The sequence below is a fragment of the Pseudopipra pipra genome, chromosome 11, assembly GCF_036250125.1.
Source record: "Pseudopipra pipra isolate bDixPip1 chromosome 11, bDixPip1.hap1, whole genome shotgun sequence".
Classification (NCBI taxonomy): domain Eukaryota; kingdom Metazoa; phylum Chordata; class Aves; order Passeriformes; family Pipridae; genus Pseudopipra; species Pseudopipra pipra.
Genome location: NC_087559.1, coordinates 17,061,026 through 17,082,966, shown reverse-complemented (window position 1 = coordinate 17,082,966; position 21,941 = coordinate 17,061,026). Strand labels below are relative to the sequence as shown.

The window sequence follows — 21,941 nt, the reverse complement described above, 5'->3', positions numbered from 1 at the left end:
GTGTGTCACCAGTTACTGACAGTGGCATTAGCCACATGACTTGAAAGGGAGGGTGTTCTTCTGAATGCACAGTCCACATGAGTATTTCAAACAGGGAATATGCTCTTTTGCCACTTGACAAAAGAAAACTCCATCCTTCAGCATTTACAGGTGCCATGGTAATGCCATGCCCTTTCAGCCCCTCAAGGCATGGCAGGTAAAGCAGAGAACTCCCCTGAAGTGTTCCAGTTCTCTCTCAGTGCCAAGATCTGTAAGAAAAAGGACTCAGAGCAGGGAAAGCTGGGCATGACACTGATTTGTGGTCTGCTGTGGGAGCAGGCAGAGTGACAGGCACAGAAAATCCAAAAGTTCCAATGTCAAGCACATGAACAAGATACATATTAACAAAGGCAACCGTATTGCACTGCATTATATTTAAATACTGCATTGTATTTAAACGTGTTGTCAATTAGTATTTATATTTATTACCCTTACAGAGACAAATATATGTATGTACATGTACATATATGTGTGTGTGTGTGCATGCACACACATTTGTTCCTTGACTCCACAAATATGTATAAAATTTTGCTGCAGTTGATACCCAAAAGCTTGGAAAATTCCCTCCTCTTTCATTCAACTGCTCTAAAAGCAGCGACTGCTTCTTACCCCAGTCACTACAAAAGAGCACTTGCTCTTCTGTAATACTAACACAGTTATTCAGTAAGTTATTATGATTAAAAATAAGCACATTCAGAAGTATAGCTCCTGTTTGAATCTTTGTCAGCCTTGAATTCCTCAGCGAGTCTCCACAATCACACTTCGCGTCACTAAAAGGTTTGTGTGTATGTGAATCCTTTCAACCCTGACAGTAAAATCCCTGCTCACAGAATTATGCACAAACTATTCTAATAAAAAGTGAAGCTGAAACAGCAGTGGATCTTCTGTGCCTCTCACAGCACTGACCCTTATTTTGGGGGGGTTAACATTATTTTATCCAGCCTGTCTACACAAAAGAATCACCAGCTAACACTGCAGAAGTAGAGGACCCTGTTAAAGAACCACTTAGACAAGAATGCTTAAAAAGCAACTGCTTTTTTTCCTTCTAAGAACCTACTTTACACATTTAGTGTGCTTTTTTGCATAATTCACACATGCAAGAGCTGTAGCACAGACCATCTGAATATTCAGATGAGTTTCACAGTGTGGAGCTCCAGATGTTATTATCAAAATTAATACATCTCTTTATACACATAAAGGCCACGGTAAAGACACCTCAACCAAAAGTACAGGACAGAGGGCTTAAAACACACACCCAAAACCTGGTGCACAAACACCTTGTCCCATACAGGAAAACACTGTCTGAGGGCCTCCCTTCTCAGCAGTTTGAAGACTGGCATGAATTGCTTTTGAGGAATCATCCACAAAACTACCAGCCAAGGAAATATTCAGAGCCTAATTACTGTAACACTGTAAAGAGATGCTGGATTAGCCCTTTGCTTTTCTGTAAGCAACCTGCTGCCTGGAGATTGTGCTTTTATCTCCTAGGGTTTTAAAGGTTTCCTTGATTCCCAGAAATGGCTGGAAAATACCATGACTGCTTTCAACAGCCCACATTGTTTTACCTTACAGTTACACTATCCTATGCAAAGGAATAATTTTTGCCTGAGCCTGCACCATGTATTAATTCACAAGACCTGGCAGAACAACTAAAAGCAGCACTCAGTGCTTGAGTACAGCTTAACCCATCACACCACAAGTGGCTTTTTAAAAAACACGACCATTTGCAGGTATGATAGTACAGGTATTGTTTACAGCATGTTTCTCCATGGTTAAGAGTCCTTACTGCACTGCAAAACTCTCATTCAACAGAAAACTTTTACAAATGTAGGTGAAAAGGCTACTACTTTACTAGAAAAATTAGCATGGAAGGTGCAACTTCCTTGTGAAGAGCTAAGTCAGTGGAAAAACAAACAGAACACCTGAGTACAAGAAAAAAGCATCAAGAGCAAAAGACAGTTGTAGGCATGAGAGAGGGAAAGCAGTCTGTGATGAGCCTGCAGGAGGTCTGTGTAGCAACATTAACACTGCAGATAAAAAATTACTGTAAACTGAACAAACACCAAAAAAAAATTCACAACTTTGTGGAATGTTATTTTGGAATTCAAGTTTGTGGATCTGGGTTTTGAATTTGTTTTAACACTTCAGGATTAAGGTCACATTATTCCACCTCAGACTATTGTGAAACACATTCTCATACTGTATGTATCTTGTCAACCTACTTCTCCACAGACATGTTTTACACCACTTGGTTGAGTAGGAGGAGAAGAATAATTCTCCTTTTACACACAACTTCAACCACACTCTTCATGTGAATAAAGCAGTGGATTAGGACACTCTATTTATTCACACAGACATCTCCAGCCACATAGGAACTATAAAATTTACAATGGCATTTTGCTTTAGGTGAAAAAACACATGATGATAAATGCAAAGGAATCTCCCCTAAACCCACATTCTTCACATTTTTTTCCAGTATTGCTAACCTATTTCACAGTAATATTATTCATCCATTCAATGTTTCTAAATAATAAACACCAATACACTTAACAGAAATGCATAACAGTTACACTGAGAAAACAGAGTAAAAAAAGATACTGATTCTATACTTCACAAGATGAAAATTCAGTGTAAGACCCAATTACAATACAACAATCAGGTCAGGGTTCAAGATTTTCTGGACAGATGGTTAACTTAAAACACACTGACCCCCTATCAGACTGGATTAGTGCCAACAGCACTCAGCCTTTCCTACGGAAAGTGGGTCAGATCAGGTTTTATTCAACTGCTTTGATTTGATGCATCATGATTTCCAAACAACTTATTAAAATCTGCTGGATTAAGATATTTGTATGTTCTTCCATAGCAAAGGGGTTCCTTCCCGGGTGCCACACTTACCTTCACATTTCTCCAGGATCTGGACAGTCTCACCTAGTTCCAGGACCAAGCCCTGCGGAACCGTTCCTCGGAAGCTGCAGATCACTGGAGGGTGGGGAAAGAGAGAGAGAGACGTATGAGGCTTGAATCTTTGTGTGAATTTTCTTCTAAGCATAGCCCTTTAGCTCACTCCCTGCATAAAAATAGCTCTGACATAGCTGCCCAGAAAACCTGTCAGCCAACTTTTCCTCATCCGATATCTTTGTTTCGACCCTTATCAGAAATTAGGTTCAACAACATCATAAAAGATGAGCTTTTAAAAATATTTTTAAATTAAGCAGAACTTGTAAGCACTTCAATCAGCAACCTCTGATTTATATTCCATACAAAGATTTCCTTATTTCACAGTTCTTACTCTACTCCACAAGCCACCAGTGGAACAGGCAGCCCAAACTGCAGAGATTACAACAGGAACTCAGCTCCGGGAATTACTTCTCTCCAAGTTGAAACTATTTCAAATACCATCTGTGCAACTAATACACTGCTAAAATCCTGTAACACTATGCATTATATTTAAGTAGATATATGAAAGAATACATAAGAATCTGTGCTTTTCATAAGCACTAACATGATACACATATTACTTTTCCAGGTGTCTAGTTTTCATTAGCCAGGGGAAATAAGAACCCATCTTAATGTTTAAAAAATATTAATGCAATCAATAAAAATACTAAATGAAACTCAATTTTAAAAATAAATTTTAAAAATATTGTGGTGTGTAATTATATATTCTTCAGCTACATTTATCAAAATATAACAGGGACATGGCCATGGGTAGTGCCCTCAAACATGACATGCCAAAACAAAGCATGAGTTGCAGATAAGGTCCCACCCTCCCCCCAGAACCAGCATTTAAAACTCCCCCAGGCACAGATTGAATGCAATCATCCAAGTACCTGGTTCCAGGTAAATACACACTCAGCCAGAGCCCACATCACCTACTACTCCCTGGAGCACAACAAGTGGAATTCCAGGAGCTGAAACAGTGACCTCCAGTGGGCACCATCCTTTTTCCCCATCCACGAGAACGCTCCCCTTGGAATGCCAGCACTCCAGCTACGGTCAAGGTGTTCCCAGAGGATGAACCTGCTCATCATCTCCTCCATAAATATACTTCTGTGTCAAAGCCAAGAGTCCCTTATGGGCCACAGCCCCTCTGTTAACAGCCTGAAGTCCAGGGGAGGAACACCATGGAAAACACCACCATCACCTGCCCCACCTCCCACAAGGTAGTTTTCTGGAATCTTGCATTTCCAAGAAACAACGAGAAAAGCATAAACAAAACTCCCACTGAAATAAAACAGGGTTTCAACCACATACACATAAAGGGAAAGGGCAAGAAAGAACAAACTACACGGACCAGGCAAACACTCACACACATGGCCAGTGAGAAAGAGATTGAATCCAAATCCAAAGGGAACCAAACAGCATCCAGTGTTTGCACTTCCACTGTGAGATTCAATGCAGGGTTTAAATCCGAGAGTTAAAAACCAGGAATTTCATCAACAAACCTAAACTGCTCTCTCAGCCCTTATGGCCCAGCAGAAGTCACTGCCAGTTAAATGAGCTTTAAATTCTTGTTTACATCAGAGGCAGGAGAAACACAACAACTGGCTCCAGACTGGAATAATGCAGACAGCATAATCTGACAGAAACTCTGAGCTTGTCAGCATTCTGGAGTCATTCTTCACCCATGAAGAAATCATAAATATGGATTTCAACCAAAGAAAAACTATTTAAAGCTTCTCCCGAAGTGCAGGAACACTGACAACTGCAAAACGATGAACTGGCAAGACACAACCAAAACTCCAATGGCTCCTCCTTGTCCCTCAAGTATTTTAGAAAGCTGGAATCCTTCAAACACAGAAAAGGTTTTCTTTTTTTCTAATAGGGAATTTTGCCAGAACAAGAAGGTACAAAAATCTTTTATTTCTGAGGTGTCTTGCAAAATACTGTTACATTAAAATACTATTACTTTTCCATTCAGAACAACAAAAATACTACAAAATTCAGGCACGTCCCAAATAGAGGAATTTTGAAGATCTTGGGTGGAAAATTACCTTTGGAAACACCAGAAAAAATAACGGAGGAATGTTAACACATTAACAAGATCCATTCATTTATGAGAGCAACTCTGGGTGTAAGACTATAAAAAGAAATAACAGGCACAATATATTAAAGCCAGTTTCCAGACTGTTTTCTATGTCTCTGAACATGCCAGTGATGATGACACAGAGACAGCAGTCAGGGACACCATGTCAGGGACACAGGGCTGTGAGTGGCTGTAGACAACTTCAAATTGTGCAGGGATTAACAACCTGACTGGTTTTACTCAGCCAAGCCCAACAAGTAAGTGTTACTCTGAAAAACATGATTGCACATTAACACTGCATTAGACACTCTGAATTAGCAAACAGCAGCTGACTTTCTATGGCAATCATTTACTACATGAAAACTACTGATTAAAGGATGCAGCTGGGAAAGAAACTGGATTTGATGCAACTACGAGTTCTTTGGCCATCAAACACCTGCCTGTTGTATAACAATACAGGTGAGCTTGGAAGGAAAGCTCAGGGAAAAGTACTAGGGAAAGACAGAACTGGGTCTTCTTTCAACTGCTGATAGAAGAAATTTTAAAGACATGGTCAAGAATGGTGACATCAATATATTGAGGCTTACAAGAAGTAATTCTAATAGATTTGTTAGTTTACAGATGCAAACTGTCCATTTTTAAAAGGATTCTACTGGTCACACAAAGAACATCTGATATAAGGACTCTACTGCATCAATATGTAATCAGCTCTTCAGAATTAAGAGCCCTCCATTAATAAGATAGACAAAGCTGTTTTCTTTGGTCTACCTCACTCAAAAAAAGAATAAATAGGCAAAAATCCCAGAACAGAAATGAACCAATCCCATCAGCTCTAGATACAACCTCCATGATCACATCCCATTAGGAAACCAGTTCTCACACAAAAATAACACCCCCTCAAGTTCCTCATTCTCAGTACAACACTACAGAATCTAATTCCTTTTGTAACCATCAATAAGGCTCTTCTGTTTGACAATTTTTGTAATCAATCAATAGGATCTGTGAGTAGAAATATAGATATTTTCAAAATAACAGAAGTCAAATCTCAAGAGTAGTTGACTTTCCAGCCACACTAAATGGAAGTCTGGAGAAATTAAAGAATCCAACTAAATTGGCCCAATACACCAAATCGTATCTTGCTAAACTGTGTAACAGGAGCAAAATTTAACATCTCTGAAATAAAAAAGAATGGTAAAAATAGGTCCTTATTATGACAAAAATCACAGAAAGTTGAGGTTCTTTTATAGGCTGGTATATGATTCCAAATGTTACTTCCAAAGAGTTACAGATGCTACTCATGTGTCAAGCTAAAAATGCATTATACAACACAACGTTATTTATAAAGTCCCTTTGAGGGACACAATTCTTCCTCTTGGTATGAAAAATATGATCACAAGTGCATATGAGAAATACAGAACAGTTTAACCATCCTGGAGAAAATAACTTTTATTTAACTGGTAACTGATAACTGACTTCTGTCCTTTCTGCAGAGAAATTCTTTACACTACAGGATCATCTGCAAACTGCCCATCAATCAGTAAGTCACCATTTCCTGCAGGGCATCTCCTCAGTCACCACAACACACGAGTTACATCATGCAAACAGGCAAAAAGCAAAGCTTCCACCCAACCAGGGAACAGATCTGACCAATCCCTCTTGGGCTCCAGGACGGGCTGCTGAAATATTTCACATCTATTTTCAGAAATTAAACCCCTTGCCATCATTCAGGTCTATAAGGAGGTCACAGTTCCCCTCACGAAATGTAATTTCTGCCAGCAGCTAAAGCCAACGTTCTGCCAAAGAGGAATGCTCTGAAAAAGCACCACATGCCATATGAGCCAGGAATTATCTCCAAGTCAGAAGTCCCTGAACTGTGGTACTTAAACTGTACCATAGTGAAAGAAATCCCTCCCTCTCCACCTCTGTATATTATTAATATGAAAGGCACAAACTAGTTCACACAGGCAGTTACTCTCAAGCTTTTCTGGACCAGAAAATATGAAGGAATTGGGGGATATAACATATAAGAACAGATGGCATTGTAATAACAGTTTGGAAAGACAAAGATCCAGGAGAGGACAGATTTAGAAGGGTTTCCCTTGCCTGTGGATATGGCCTGACACAGTATAAGCAGCTGCACTGTAAGTCACCAGCAGTAAGAGAAGCTGCTGCAAAGATAAACTGGACATGTTCAGCCAAGGCACCTCTGCCCAGCTTTTGGACTCCTCTCGTGTCAGACACCTAAAGCAGCTCCTGGCTGGATGAACAAAGAAGTGCCAGTTGATACAATTCAGGAGGTTTTACAAAATATGTTCTCAAACAGTCCCTGCCAAAAGGTCTTGGAGAAACTGCATCTGCCTGTGATGAAGTGGGAAGGCACCTGCACATGAACAGCCTGCAAAGAGATGGGAAACAGAAACAGCCCCTTGCCTTAGTGAGCACAGACTGACCAGCCAGCACTAAAGGCACCTGTTGGAGCCTTTTCTGTCTGAAGTATTCCTAATGATCCAAAAAAGCTGATCATGTAGAGAAATGACAAAGTTTATGAAGCCACTTCAGTTACTCAGGGTAACAGAGAGCTGCAGATGGACCCAAGTAGCACAAGTAAACTGGCAGATGTACAGGGCACAGTTCATCTGTGTGCTGTTCCATGAGGGATGAACAATCCTCACCTCACATACAAAAAAAACATCTCCTCCTTACTATAATGAGAAATAAAAATACGGGGTTTATTACAACCAGAATTACAGGTGCATTGTGAAGGTGTGAGGTATCCAGTTACCAGCTGGACTGGATGCCAGGGCTCTTTGAGGCCAGGATAAGGGAAATATAAAGTTCCTAAAAATTAAAACTTTTTGGGGGCCATTTGGCCAATTTTGAACACAGGGTTTTTTTTCTTTGGGCTAAGAACTTTTGACAAGGGATGCCTCGCAGCCAATGGGAAGGAGGGGAAAGCCTCTTTTTGGAGAAGAAAAAACAAACCTTTTTAGGCAGAAATGAATATATTAAAACTGATCTGAAAGGGGGGGGGATTTTGTAGAACTATAAAATACACAAAATTTAAACCCAAGGAGTCTTTTCCTCCCCAGGAGCTTGGTGTGAGATGACACTCAGCACCTGCTGAATAAATCTTTCCTTGATGATACAGTTCCTTTGTTTTACAGGTAATTGAATCTTTCTAAATTAAAGAACGAAAAATTTCTCACACTATTGCCACACTGAGGGAAACCCTGGATTGTTGGTCAGAGTTCTTGTCACAGTCTCAGTGCTCAGCCACTGTCAAGCACCACCCCCATCACCCAGATTATTACCTTGGGGAAAGGGAAGACACCATCACCCACAGGACTGTATAAAACTCCCAATGAACCCCAATGTGCCCGTTTTCCTCTTTCCCCTTTGTCAAAACTTCATACTTCACTAAAAAGGACTGAACAGCACAGGAAAAGGTAGAAAGAAGAGAGACAAGAGATAGCAAGGACTGCAGAAGAGCTTTTATATGATTGTTAACCAAGATGGGACTCCTGTAGCAGGAAGGCTGAAAGGGGTGGAGAGAGGATAATGGACAAGTTGCAGAGAAGGTGCACAGGGAACTGTTGCTCATCATCTCTTCCAGATCAAAAAGCAGAGCAGTGTCAAATGAAACAGCAGAGAGAGCTCAGGACCTGAATAAAGTACTTTTCCACACAGTGCATAAACCATGAGACTCCTCACAAGATGCTGTGGGTGATAAAAATTAAATATATCACTCAAGTTCAAAAGCCAACAGGATAAATAAATGGATGTGTCCCACCTTCAGCTCTGCAAGGCCTTGTCCCAAAAGGCACCTGAGCCTTGGGACAGCACCACACTTGACTGTAACCACCTGGCCAGGGGCAGGACACAGGATGAGTCAGGGACTCAGTGGCTGGACTGCTGTGAACTCTCCCACACAGGAGCTTGAACTTCTTTGTCCCATCCTATCTATTGATTTGTGACCTCATCTGAACACTATTACAGCAAAAAGGAGAATAAAATTCACAGTGAAAGAAATGCTAAATTAGATTTCAAGTGTGTCATTACTACTTTCTGCTGCCCATCTAACTAACAGAGCTGGTTTCATTTTTGCTGTGGTATAATTTAAAATGTATCTTACTCTCATAGTGCCCTCTAATTCGATTTTCTCTGTCCCAGCTTACCCACCCTTGTCCCACTTGGGTCACAATTGCTTCCACAGATCACTTTTCTGCTCCAGTGGATGTCAATTAGGTGATAACCACAGCAACAGAAATGTGTCCCAATTTTTAGGTGAAGTGGGAAAACCCAAGATACCAACAGGAAAATGCCAGAGTACTGTCCAGCATAATCCAACCACATGCAGCATCCAGCTGCTCATTCCCCTGAAACATCATTTTTTCCTCAGCATATAAATAAAAAGCCTTTGCAGCACAGTGAGCTGACATGGGTATATGCTTCTTGTATACTTTCTCATTTTTAACCTATTTCTACACATTTTGGTGAAGCCTACAAAAATCTTTGTTCTACTTACAAGACATAATATCAGTTCAGCCCATAATGAGTAATTTCTTTATCTTCATAAAGGAACAGAGCCCTTTTCCTGCCCTTTCCCTCCTCACCTTCCAAAGTACCAATCAGAAGTATTTATTTCAATGAGGGCTCAGAAATAAAATCAGCTCAAAAGCTTTCCATGTTTACATTGTCCTTCCTTCCTTCTCCAAAGCTAAATTATGTTTCTCTAATCATAAAATTGAGCTTCTAAAAGTTATTATTAATTTCTCCTATTTTCACTTCCAGAATAGAAATCATTGCTGCTGGAATAGATACTTTTATAACACATAACCATATTTTAAGCTCACACCTCTATCACACCAGTTAAGAATGGGGAGTACATGTTTACTCTGGGCAAACACATCTAACAAACACTGAAATTTCAGTCCTTTGAAAGCATTTTGTATTCAACTGCTACTAGGAGTTTATCACTATTACTTGTTAACATGGAAAACAAGTCAATCCCTGAGCTTAAGATTTATTTAGATTGATTAATATTAAAGATTTGATTAATATTAAAGATTAAATTAATATTAAAGATTAATTTAATATTAGATAATAAAATAATATTATATATTAAACAATAGGGTATTATTAAATAATTTTATTAATATTTAAGAAAATAAGGTAATTACACCAGGCTGATAAACTAATATTATGTTGAGCATGTCTCTTTCCCTAACATGTTTTTTCATATTAATCCACCTATTAAAAGTGTCTAGTATCAAACAGTATAAGCTGGTTTTAACAGCTTATAAAGTTGACTTTACAAAATAAAGTTTATTTTCTTCCCTGTAATACACAACTAATACAGGCTCTGTGTAACTTAAGAGTCACTGTATCAGGTGAGACCCAGGATGGCTCCAAATCCAACACCTTTTCCCTACTGGAGGCTAAAACAAGGAGGGAAAGGAAGGGTATTAGAACAGGGCAAGGATGAAGCTTTCCACATCTTGAGCCATCTGTGGACTGGGACTTCCTAATGCAGAAGTTTTTATTAGTATTAATTTTACATATGTATTTAATAGCACTTTCTGTGGTTTTTCTTCCATGGAGCCACCCAAATGTTGTTGAACCACACCAACTTTTAACACCCCCATCACCCCAGGACCCCACAGGAAGGGGAGTTCGGTGCTCCTGAGTCACCAGTGCCCCTGGGAATTGCATTAAAACAGAGTGAATCAACAATTTCTGTTCTTCCACTCCACAGGATTTATGGTCTGGGAATTTTCTAAACTACTTTTGCTTAAAAATGTATTTTCCAAGAAGGGGGACAGATGTGAATTCCTGATATTTCCCAATGGCAGAGAGGGAACAGTCCCCAAAGCCCCACCACTGTGACTGTGCAGGAAAAGCAGCACTGACACAAATCATCCCACAGAGGGAAAGACAGAGAGGCAAAACTGAGCTTCACCTTTTTGTGAGGTGACTGTTGCACAATCACGCCCACGGGCAGCACTGAATTCATACTTTCCAAACCTTCCTGCACCTTCCAGTCTGAGCCTCTCTCAGAACCATAAACCTTTCTCCAGCAAAAAGGAATAGTTCTTGAAAACAGAAAATTGTGGGGTTAATAATTTAAAATAAAAAATATATAATTTATGATGAAAAAACCCCTCACATCTTTATAACAAAATTAAAGGCCAATATGATTAAATTTTTTTTGGTGGAACTGCTTGATTAAACCTGGCAGCTTCAGAGATTGCACAGTTAGATTCTGATGATATTTGACAGGGGAGCAGAACCACGAGGAAATTAAAACAAAAACACTGCCATTTTATTCTACAGATACCTAGAGGAATGCTTTCACCTTCACAATATACCTTCCAAGTATTTAAATGATTAATTGAGGGTTTCAATTATTTGCCAGAAATGAATCTGAGACTTGCAGATTTCATTTGCAAGTCCAGGCCTCATTCAGCAAGTGTGTTTACAAAGAACAGAGGGAACAAACCCCGGGCCTAGTCCTTCCAAAACATTCCACTGTTTAAGCAAGATGGACAAAATGAATAATTTAGGTATGAAGGAGAGGACATATCCACTTGCACCCCGAAAAAAAAACAACTACCCAAATAAAACACAAGGTTTTTGAAGCAAGGGGCATTTCTGCACTGGTACACACAACACAACAGGGCTCTAATCCGATTGGAACTGCCAGGCACTAATGTAATACACACACACACAAAACAAAGATTATCAAAAGCTGATTAAAAGCCATCCAAACATTACAATCGAAGAGGAGAGATTAAACAAAAGACATGATTTAGAAGAGGGCTCAAAATTTTTTTGACCTTATTAATGGTCTGTATGAACTTTCAGGCAAAACCTCCAGGAAGAAAAATATACTTTGGGATTGAAAGCAACGTGTTACACTTTGGGTTCTGCCTCCTGCCAAAATTACAGTGCAATTAAGTGAAGGTATCTCAGGCTGGTCAGGGAGCAGTGGCAGTTGCTAGGCAGCATCTGCTCCTGTCAGAGATGCTCCTCTCTTTGTGCAGCACAGAACCTCAGCCAGGAATACTGCCACCAATGGATTATTCCAAGGCAGCTTACTGCCATCACATGGCATCTGCAAAGTGCTCACACGCTGCCTAGCAACACCGCCTCTTTCTCCTGAGTCATACCAGCACCAGGAAAATATTCCTGCAAAAAAAAAAGAAACAGATGCCTGAGAAGAAAGGTGATCATTCAGCAGCAGAGCAAAGGACTGCGAGCATCCTTCCCCTGCCCTCCAAGATAAAAATAGAGATTGGGCTCAAAAATCACGAGCTGTTTAAAACAGTTTTGCACATCCTGGTGGCAGGAGGTAGAAGTGAAGACAGACCCAAAGCTCACAGTGTTGTCCACTCCCTCTGCTGTGTTAAGGAACTGGTATTGAGCCTCCAGCTTTGCAGGGATCTATCCAGTTACTTCATCCCCTTCCTGTAAATCTATTCCATCAGTTCATTCAACTTCCACTCTGGCAGCAGAGAAATCCCTCACCCATCCATCATTCCTTCTGTGCAGGAAGTGAATGCAGCAGGGTTTTTTCTCCCTTTTAAACAGAGACAAAGGCTGTTTCAGTTTCTGAAACCTTTTTCCCCTCTTTCCAATACCTAACTGGCAAAGAGGAGAGGAACCCTGACCACAGTGCCCAGAGGAGCATGGAACTGTTCTGCACTGCTCATTCCACAGGCTGCCAACATCAGCCAGAAGTGGCCACACTTTACTGCTGAACACGAGGAAACAAAATAAGAAATCATTCAAGATTTGAATATCCTGGAGGATGGAGACTGCACCACCTCTCCAGGCAACCTGCTCCAGGGCTTTACCATGTGCACTGTGGAAATCACTGTCCCTGACTGTAATTTGCCACCCCTGCTCCTCCTTTCACTGCAGCTCTGAGAAGTGCCTGGCTCCATCTTCTCCATAACTCCCTAGACAGGAGCTGTCCACAACTAGACCTCCCTGTGCTCCTCTTCACAGTTTGTACCTCCTTGATCTCACAGACCCTCCTTTCTCACCCCATACTGTGAGATGTGGCCCCAAGAGTGACTCCTCAGAGGAGGAAATTCCACCAACCTGCTGGTCACAGGAGAGCACACTCACACACAGACCCACAGGTACCACCCACAGCACTTCCCAGCCTATCCCATCTTACACTGACTACATCAGAAGACTTTTAGTCCTCCTGTCTAACTATTAAATAAGTTCTTAACGTATTAAAGTTACCTTGGCACTTACAGTCAGTTTGCTCGTTTCTGATGAGGAGCAGGAAGGGAAGAACAGGGCAGATTTATAAAAGTATATTTATCACCACACCAGCTCCTGCATCTTAGCTGAAAACTCTGTATTTTAACCTATACTGTCTGCCATACAAGAACTTTCTGTGGACATCTGAAGACAGCTGAGAAACCTTTCAACCCACCCAAAAGAACTTTGATTTTTTTTTTGTAAACTATTTGCTACTAATACCAAAAAAAACCCCACTAAGTATCTGCATGACAAAAACTGAAGATACTTTCTTTTTTTTTGCACGACACCTAAAGAGTTTTTACCTCTTCTAATCTTGACTTAAGTCGACATTACTCAGTGCTATCAACATCATGTGAAACATTGGGGAAATCCTCTTTTTCTCTTAGTGCATTCTCCACACAGGATTATTTCAATTATACAGAAATAATTAACTTTTTTTTTCACCATTAGAAGAAGAATACTGTCTTGTGTCAGCAACCTGAAAAGCAGTCACTCCAGAATTGAAAAGAAAGAACCAACCAAATGACAAGATCAGCAGCTGCATTTGGGCCTTGCTGTGATGAAGAAAGAGAGAGAAGCCTACTTTCTACATCCACTGCCCCAGAGTCAAAAGAGAAGCTGTTTCTGCAAGACCAGTGCTTCAAACACAATCTTCCTTGGCATAAAACCCCTGGGGCACAGAGATCACCAAACGTCCATGAGTAAAAAAAAGAAGAAAAAAAAATAAAAAAAAAAAATAAAAAAATAAAAAAAAAAAAAGGCAAAAACCCCAGAGCAGAGGAATTTTGCTCATAATTCCGATCAGATCAGCGCACTCGGAGAGGCCGAGCTGGAGCAGGGGTGGGAGGGTGGGTGGGTGGATGGGTGGGTGGCTGCAATCCCCGTGCACATGGCAGAGCTCAGGGAGCTGTTCCCAGGGGATGCTCCCAGCATGGACAGCAGGCCCAGCAGCCACAGAGCAGCCTTTCCACGCCCCTGGACAGCTCTGCCCACACTGACCAGTCCCTGCTGGAGGAAGGGCCTGACAATATCACCTTTATTACTGATTCCCCTCCTCACTCTCTTCACACCAGGCCAGGTGCACAGGGAGCATCCAGCTCCATGCTGTCCAGGACGTAATTTTGCCCTGCCATCTGCTATTACCTCACAAAAATGTTGATCCTGCTCTAACAAATGCAGTGAAATTGGTCTGTTGCCTCTTTGGTTTCTCAACATTTGAGTCACCAATCATTCAGCTCAGGAGCATTTACAGAGAGAAACAAAACAGAAAGACACATCAAAGTTCAAACCACAGTTTTCAATAACCTTCTTTTGCAGTAATTCATGTATTTTTGGATTATTTGTCCCACCCTGGCTTGTACTTTCTCACTCCAGCCTGCACTCTCTGTCCATGTACATAACAAATACAGCCACACACACCCAAATGAGATATGTGCCCGTGGGAAGTGGGCAGCTTTACACAGACATTTCCACAGGCGTTTTTCTCTACAAAGGAAGAGATGGGGGAAATAGAAACATCTCCTCCTACCCCTGCAGATCCAGACTCAGTTATGGAAAACATACATAGCCCTCCTCACAGGGACTATCCCACACTGTGATGTTCTCCTATAAAAGGCTTCCTGCTCCCTTTACCACTTGTTTGGGCAGACCACCCACCCCAGCAAGGCCGAGGACTGTGGGTACCCCAACAGGCCTGTAAAAAGTTATATATTGCTTGCAATTGGCTTCTGTTTTAATAGTTCTTCTGGGTTTCTCTGGCATGGACACGAGGATTCCTTTATCAAATTCAGGAGACTGAAAAGGCAGGTACACAAACATCTTGTTCATGAACACATTGGGAGGGAAGAGAGGTCCCTGCTGCTCAAACACACAGAGACAAGAGGTTTCTAGAACATTAAGGCACGTGCCAGAGCACACTGCACCACACTCCAGCACATGGGGTAGCTCAGAGACTTACATTCAACATAAATAAAATAAAATAATTCACTACTCCATCAACTGCCAACACTAAAAGCATTTAGTGCCTAAGCTCCCCTACATGAAATAAAGCTAAAGTTTTGTCTAGATGTTTCAGAGAGCATCTGCTTACCTCTGAAAAGCACAAAGACCTGCTTTCAATCACCAAGAGTTAGCTTGTCATGAGCTTTGCTTAAGGCTTAATGTCCAGAAAGACTCAGGAAAAGAAAACATAGCTAAATGCTAAAGAGGGACAGGAAGGAAGCCTTATCCTTGGAATAAGTAATCACCTCTCAACTGTACTGGAAAGCACTTAGTCTGCTCAGACCCTCAGTTTCCCACCTTCCCAATACCTTCAGTAAGTTTTGACTGAAGGCTCGTTGTCTAAACAAATATGTCTAAGAGGAAGGAATTACAGCTGAAAAAACTTAAGAGATGCTTTCAGGATCTCAGAAGAGAACAAAGTTCATTTTGATGTGCAAAAACCTGAATGGAGATTTGATTAAACATCAGTCACCTGAGTGGGATATTTCATGCCTGTGCCTCGAGGTTCAGTGAGCACATAGGTTTTGAACAAAAAGAGTGAAATGCAGTGATATTAAGGTTGATACATAACTTAAAAACAACCAGTGGAAAGACTGCTGTCAATCACAACTGCTTTTGAACTGTATGCTGCCTTTGGCCTCTTCCTCAGTGCACATCACAGCTGAGAAACAGACACAATAAACTTAATTACTACACAAATTAACAAAAATTTCTCTGAAGCAGGAGAAAAAGTTGCATCAGGCTCTTCAACAGCTAAATAATCTTCCACAGATTTCCCATTCTTTGGTCAGTGTTTTCACATCCTCGTGTGAAAAGTGCTCCCATTTCTCAAGAAAACAGATCCATGAAATGCAGGTGGTCACCAGTAACACCAGTTGTTTGAGGTCATTTACAGCTCCTCTGTATGTTCCAAATAACTGTGAAACACATCAGTCAGAAAAGCTTGTCTATCTACATGTCACTGTGCACATGACAACAGAGAAAACTTCCTCATTCCCAGCTATCCCCCTTCTGAGGGCTTTTAAACACCACCAAACATGTGGTAGAGAATTTTATAGATTACAAGTGTAGATATTATAGTTTACAAGTTTTGGGAATGGTTCTTACCTGCTTCCCTGATGTTTATATTGGACTCTGATTTGTTAAGGGCAGAACTGCTGCAAAGAAAGGCTTTACAAGGCAGTGAGACCCAGGTCCAGCTGAGCTGTCACAGACTGTACACTAAGAAAGCTGCTTTCAGAAGGATTAATAAAAATGTCACCTTTCCTCTCTTCCCACATACAGCTGCAAACCACAACCTGCACCATCACCACACAGTCACACACCAACTTCCTACGCCTTCAGTGGTTCAAAAGAGAAATTAGTTTAAAATATTCCCCACTGATTTCACCCTGAGGAACGTCCCTTCCTGTCCTACAGGCTTGGCAGTGACTTTAAACCCAAAGCACACAAATAAGAAACACCAAAGAATCACCTAAATTTTCCAAGGACGAGGAGCATTCCAGGCATGTTTATATATACCCTGTTGTGAATTGTAATTTTTGCCTGCTGCACTAAAGAAAGAGCAAAACAGCTTGCCCTTGAATGAATATGAAAAGCCTGGTTTCCTACCAATGGATATTCCCATTCCCTCTGTTTCCCAGATGGTCCCAGGACAAACCAAATGCAGTACCACTGGATTTCTAATCTTTCCCTGGCCCCTGAGCATTCCTGTGTATGAAATACCCCCAGGTTCACTGCCTTGCTCCCATGAACAGCTGTTCCTTCACATTCTCCAGCAACCAAACAAAAAAGTTGTATTAGAAGTCCTGATAGAACCTTATTATCCATTTCCTTTAGCAAGTCAGTAGCTGCTTATCTGCATTACTACCCACAGGAATTCATAAGTTCTTTCTTTCCCACCCAGCCACCAATTTTCATTAAATCTGCAGGAAAAGTACATCCAAGGCTGCCAACTCTCATCATAAAATGCCTTTCATTACTGGGTGAGAGGTATTGTTAGGGGAGGACAGAAAGCCTGAACAGTAAAAGATTTCCACCCTCAGGAAATCATTCTAGACACAAAACCCCTTCTGCACTGTGGATAAGGTCAGGGAGGAACTGCTTTTGCCCCCACCTTACTGGCAAGTGGCTGAATCCTGCAGGTCTCAACTGAATACCCAGGATGGCCCAGTGACGAAGAAATGGAGAAAACTGCTCTAAAACCATTAAGGTATCAAAAGTGAAACCCCACATTGCACTACTATCACTTCTTACTCCAGGATCACACCCACATTCCCATATAAACCACTGAACATATACATCCCATTCCTTGCCTTTGCAAGAATTTGTTCCTCAACTTCGTTCCTCCTCTATTTAAAAAGTTCTGGCTAATTTCTACTGCAAATATGTTTGTGGACAACTAGTATTTAGATGATCTCAAAGTAGTAATATCTTATAGATTAATTCTCATCCAGCTCTGCAAAACAGCTTTCACAAGAACTGGTCCAATCACAAAGTCTTTGGCCTACCCTTCTATAGGACAATCCAGCTAAAATATATTAATCTCTTCAGACAAAACATTATATTTAGTCTCCAAGTTCTATCAGCAACAGCAGAATTACAGATTTACACTGGACTGGAACTGAAGTTGCATGAAATGACACCTCACTAAACTCTGCCATCCACACTGAGAGTCTCCCGTCGGACGCATCCGGGGAGCTGCTCTTTTCCAGAGACATTTCAAGGTGTGATTCATTTCCCACCCAGTTAAATAACACATATACATTTCCTTTATGATCCCTGACTGACAAATTCCTTTGCTCATTCCTAAGGCCTATGGGTAATAAAAAGGCCCTCAGAGGCAAAACAGTGAATGGAAACTGCTCCAATCCCCAGGTCATTTAGTTTTCCTGACTACCAAGCAAGTCCCCAGGTATCACCATCACCTCCCAAAGCAGTGCAGCACAGAAGGTTTCCAAGCACATCCCTCCACGTAGCTTTGCTTCCAAGACAGATCCCTGAAGAATATCCTTAGTCACCTCCCTCCTGCTGCCAGACAATTACACATTCTGGCACTGGGGCACAGGAGAGAAGATGAAATATAGTCCATGTCCACAACACAGAACCCAGTCCCAGGGATTGATATCGTGTCTCAGATCAACAAAGGACTTCTTCCTAATTTGGGGGACGCACTTTTTTCTCTCTCTCTCTGAAACTTTTCATTTTAAACCTGTAACAAAGCACCTCAGTGACACAGGGAAACCACAGTATCATCAGAGCCCTCCTCCTTCAGCAGCTCCTGCTGCCTGAACAGGTAAGGACAGTCACACACCAGGAGCCTCGGGGAGGGAAGGAAGACTTTCTCTAAGTTCTGCAGCCCTGTTCTTCCAAACTCAAATATGAATTGGGAAATGTGCAAGCCAAGGTTTACTGACAGGGGAAAAAAATAAATATCAAAAATCAAGATACTGATCAAAAAGCAGAAGCTGCAGTACAGAACTGTAACTAGGACATTATGATGTTCCATCCCTTCTTAGTGGGAGCAAGGGAAATGTTAGTTACATGTATTTGTGTTTATGGATTTATTTTTCATTGTTACAAGTTAAGTAGCGAAAGCAAAGATAAAAAAATGCATTTTAAATGAAACTATTAACAGATTTTAACACTAATTCTTTGAATAAACTAAAAACAGGTGCTGTTTACGCAGGCAGGTTTTTATTCTCCTCTGTGATTCAATACATACATATTTAATATGGTCAGCCACACAAAGTACAGCATCAACTACAAAAAAACCCCAAACAACAACAACTTTGCTGAGAACCACCTAAACCTGCTCCTTGCACAAAAATATAACAGCAAAACCTGACAGCCTGATGAGCTGATGAAATAATCAGCTCTCAAATGTTATTTACTAAAGAGTTCTCTCTGCTTAGCTGTTTCTTTTTAATGCATTATTATTTAATACTTGCTTTACACGACTAAAGCAACTAATCAGATCACTTCAATAAATAATTTCTTAGAGACAGAGACTGCTTTAAAAATATTAAAACAATAGAGGGCTAGAGAGTGAGTTATCTTCAATAATCAGTTCAGAAATCTTACTGTGTCCATAACTGGCCACCTTAAGCACCTGTGGAAGAACTGTCTGCTTTTCATCATCAGGTCTCAAGTTTTAAAAGCAGAGCTAGGATTAGAAGCACTGAATGTAAGTATTTCTAAATAGAGGGGCATTACTCACAACAGCTCCCAGGTAGTTGCTATAGTAGCTGAGAAATAAGATCCAGGAAGAACTTCAGTGTTGTTAGGGGAGTGTTTAATTTATTTAGAAATATCCTGAGCATCTCTGGTCTAGATATATACAATGATCTGTGTGAGAACTGGGCAATACATTGGCATTCTACAACTGCAAGCATGGAAAACTTCTTTAACTGCAGGCAGACAGGCCCAGAGAACCTCAGAACCGCCCCAAAGCCACTGATGTTCCCAGCAGTAAATCCAACATGTTCCCCTGCAGCCAAGGGCCTGTGGCTGCACAGGAATATCTGTTCAGGGGCTCCAGCAAGCACATGAGAAATGCCTTTGTCTGATACTCCTTGGAAGCCAGTGCAGAACACAAAGCCCTTCTATCCCCACGTGCTGAGGGGGGAAACGTGGGGTGTTTCTGCAGGAACAGCTCCAATGAATTATCACCTCTGATCAGCTGTGTAGATCAGACAACAACACAGATCCCAACTGACTTCCAACAAAGAGAACAGCACCAGAATTAACTACTTCATATGATACTTCTGCTTTCCTCCATACACAAGAACAGGTATGTCCAGGGCCTGGATGCCCAGACGTTCCCTTCCATTCCACCAGAAAGCTCTTGGTGGTATTCCAGTGCAGAAATAACTGAATTTTTTCCCCACCTACCTTACATCAACAGGGACAGAAAGTGTATTGCCTTAATCCAAAGTCAAATCTAAAACTCTTCATGGAGAAAACACATAGTTTTTTTTTTTGGACAGAGAGTGCTCGTACCAAAACCAAACTACTAAAGCCCAAGGCATAAGCTCATACCAGTGACTCATGCCAAGAAAAATATTTTAGCATATATTATTTTATTTGTGAAATCAGGATAATTCACACTGGGAAAAGAAATATCTGTTTTTTTTCCTTTTTCTTTTTTTTCCCTCTCCCTCAGTGTCCCTCCCAACAGCAAACCCTCAGGTCTACACCTTCTGCAGACTATTTTCTCCAGAACTGCACACTCCAGCCAGCAATGACAGATCGACTGTTAAAAACCCAGCACTCCTCTCCCCACCTGTAGTAACTAAACTCCAGATATAAGCTGCATTTTTCACCTGTTTCCCTCTCTCTGGAGAATTATCAACAAATTTCAATTACAGGAGAAGTAATTAAAGCTACGCAAGAACAAGAAGAACTTGCCTGGAGATCACCAAAACTTTTATGACTCAGCCATTACCTTGGCCCTACCTACAGGTGTGTTGCCTGCAAAAGAAAAATCTCCATCCTTAGGGGAATAATCCTCAGACTACAGAACACTCATTGAAACAAGGCTTGTTTTCATTCACTGCTCTCCCTTCCTATCCCTCCTCCTGACTTGTTTACAACCTGAATGGAGATTTCCCAGCTTTTCCTCCCAAACATCTGTATAAAAAAAAAAAAATTAGTTCACCTACTTTTGGATCAAGGTAACATAAGTATTTTCTTTATTTTTTTTTTTTATGCACACGGGCCAAACACAAACAAACACAACACTAAACATCAAACCCTTCAGCACAGCAAAGATAACTGGCTACGTAACCAGAACAGAGGAAAACCAACAAGACCTGGAAAATGGGTAATTATTTTCTGAAGCATCCATTTCAGTTCTAGCAGCAAGTTTAGTACTGGGACAACAGAAGTGGCCTTTGGCCAACAGCTGAGGTATGAAAGTCTGGATACTTCATATTCCTGGAGCATCCAGCTGAGGTGTAACAGGGCTTGTTAACTTTATATACTCCCACTGACTGACAGAGCAACAGGATTTCAAGTAACGACTTCCCTGGGTTATTTTATGCCACTTGTATATATTTCCCTGCACTGACAGGTTCCCATCTAACGCTGCATTTGATTTTTTTTTTTTAAACACATGCAAATCTCTTCTTCTATTCGTTATGGAGATATGTGGGATGTACTAAGCAAAATATTTGTTGCTCAAGATGAAAAATTAACAACTTTTTTTTTTTTAATTACTGAATCAACCAAAAGAATTCTAACAAAAAAGCATTAAAGCTATTAATTGCTCAAAATTCTGTGGCCAAAATCCCACTTTAACAGTTCAGGTTAACAGATCTTTGTATGAAATTTGTTTGTATTTTTTTTAAGTATCTGTAGAAATCGATCATCACTACACGTTGTGGAACTTAAAAATCAATATGCACAATTGATAACGATAAATTTAATGAGGCATTCAGGTAACTAATCAGGGCAGCAGTACCGGCTTTTATTATTATACAAGCCAACGGCTTAAAAAAATTAAATCAAAACGAGCAAAAGTGAAGCAAAAGAAAGTCTGCGCCTTCCATTTCATCAGACGTAACATTTCTGCTCCTATCAGGGATTTACA

At 40.8% G+C, this 21,941-nt stretch overlaps 1 protein-coding gene across 9 annotated transcripts in view; it reads right to left on the bottom strand.

The window, feature by feature from the left end:
- DOCK3 (dedicator of cytokinesis 3) overlaps positions 1 to 21,941 on the bottom strand; it is a 189,303-nt gene that overhangs the window by 166,579 nt on the left and 783 nt on the right. For all 9 annotated transcript variants that reach the window (XM_064667892.1, XM_064667899.1, XM_064667900.1 and 6 more), the window contains exon 2: positions 2,938 to 3,021. In XM_064667892.1, coding sequence (XP_064523962.1) covers positions 2,938 to 3,021 — 84 coding nt within the window. The remainder of the gene's footprint in view (positions 1 to 2,937; positions 3,022 to 21,941) is intronic.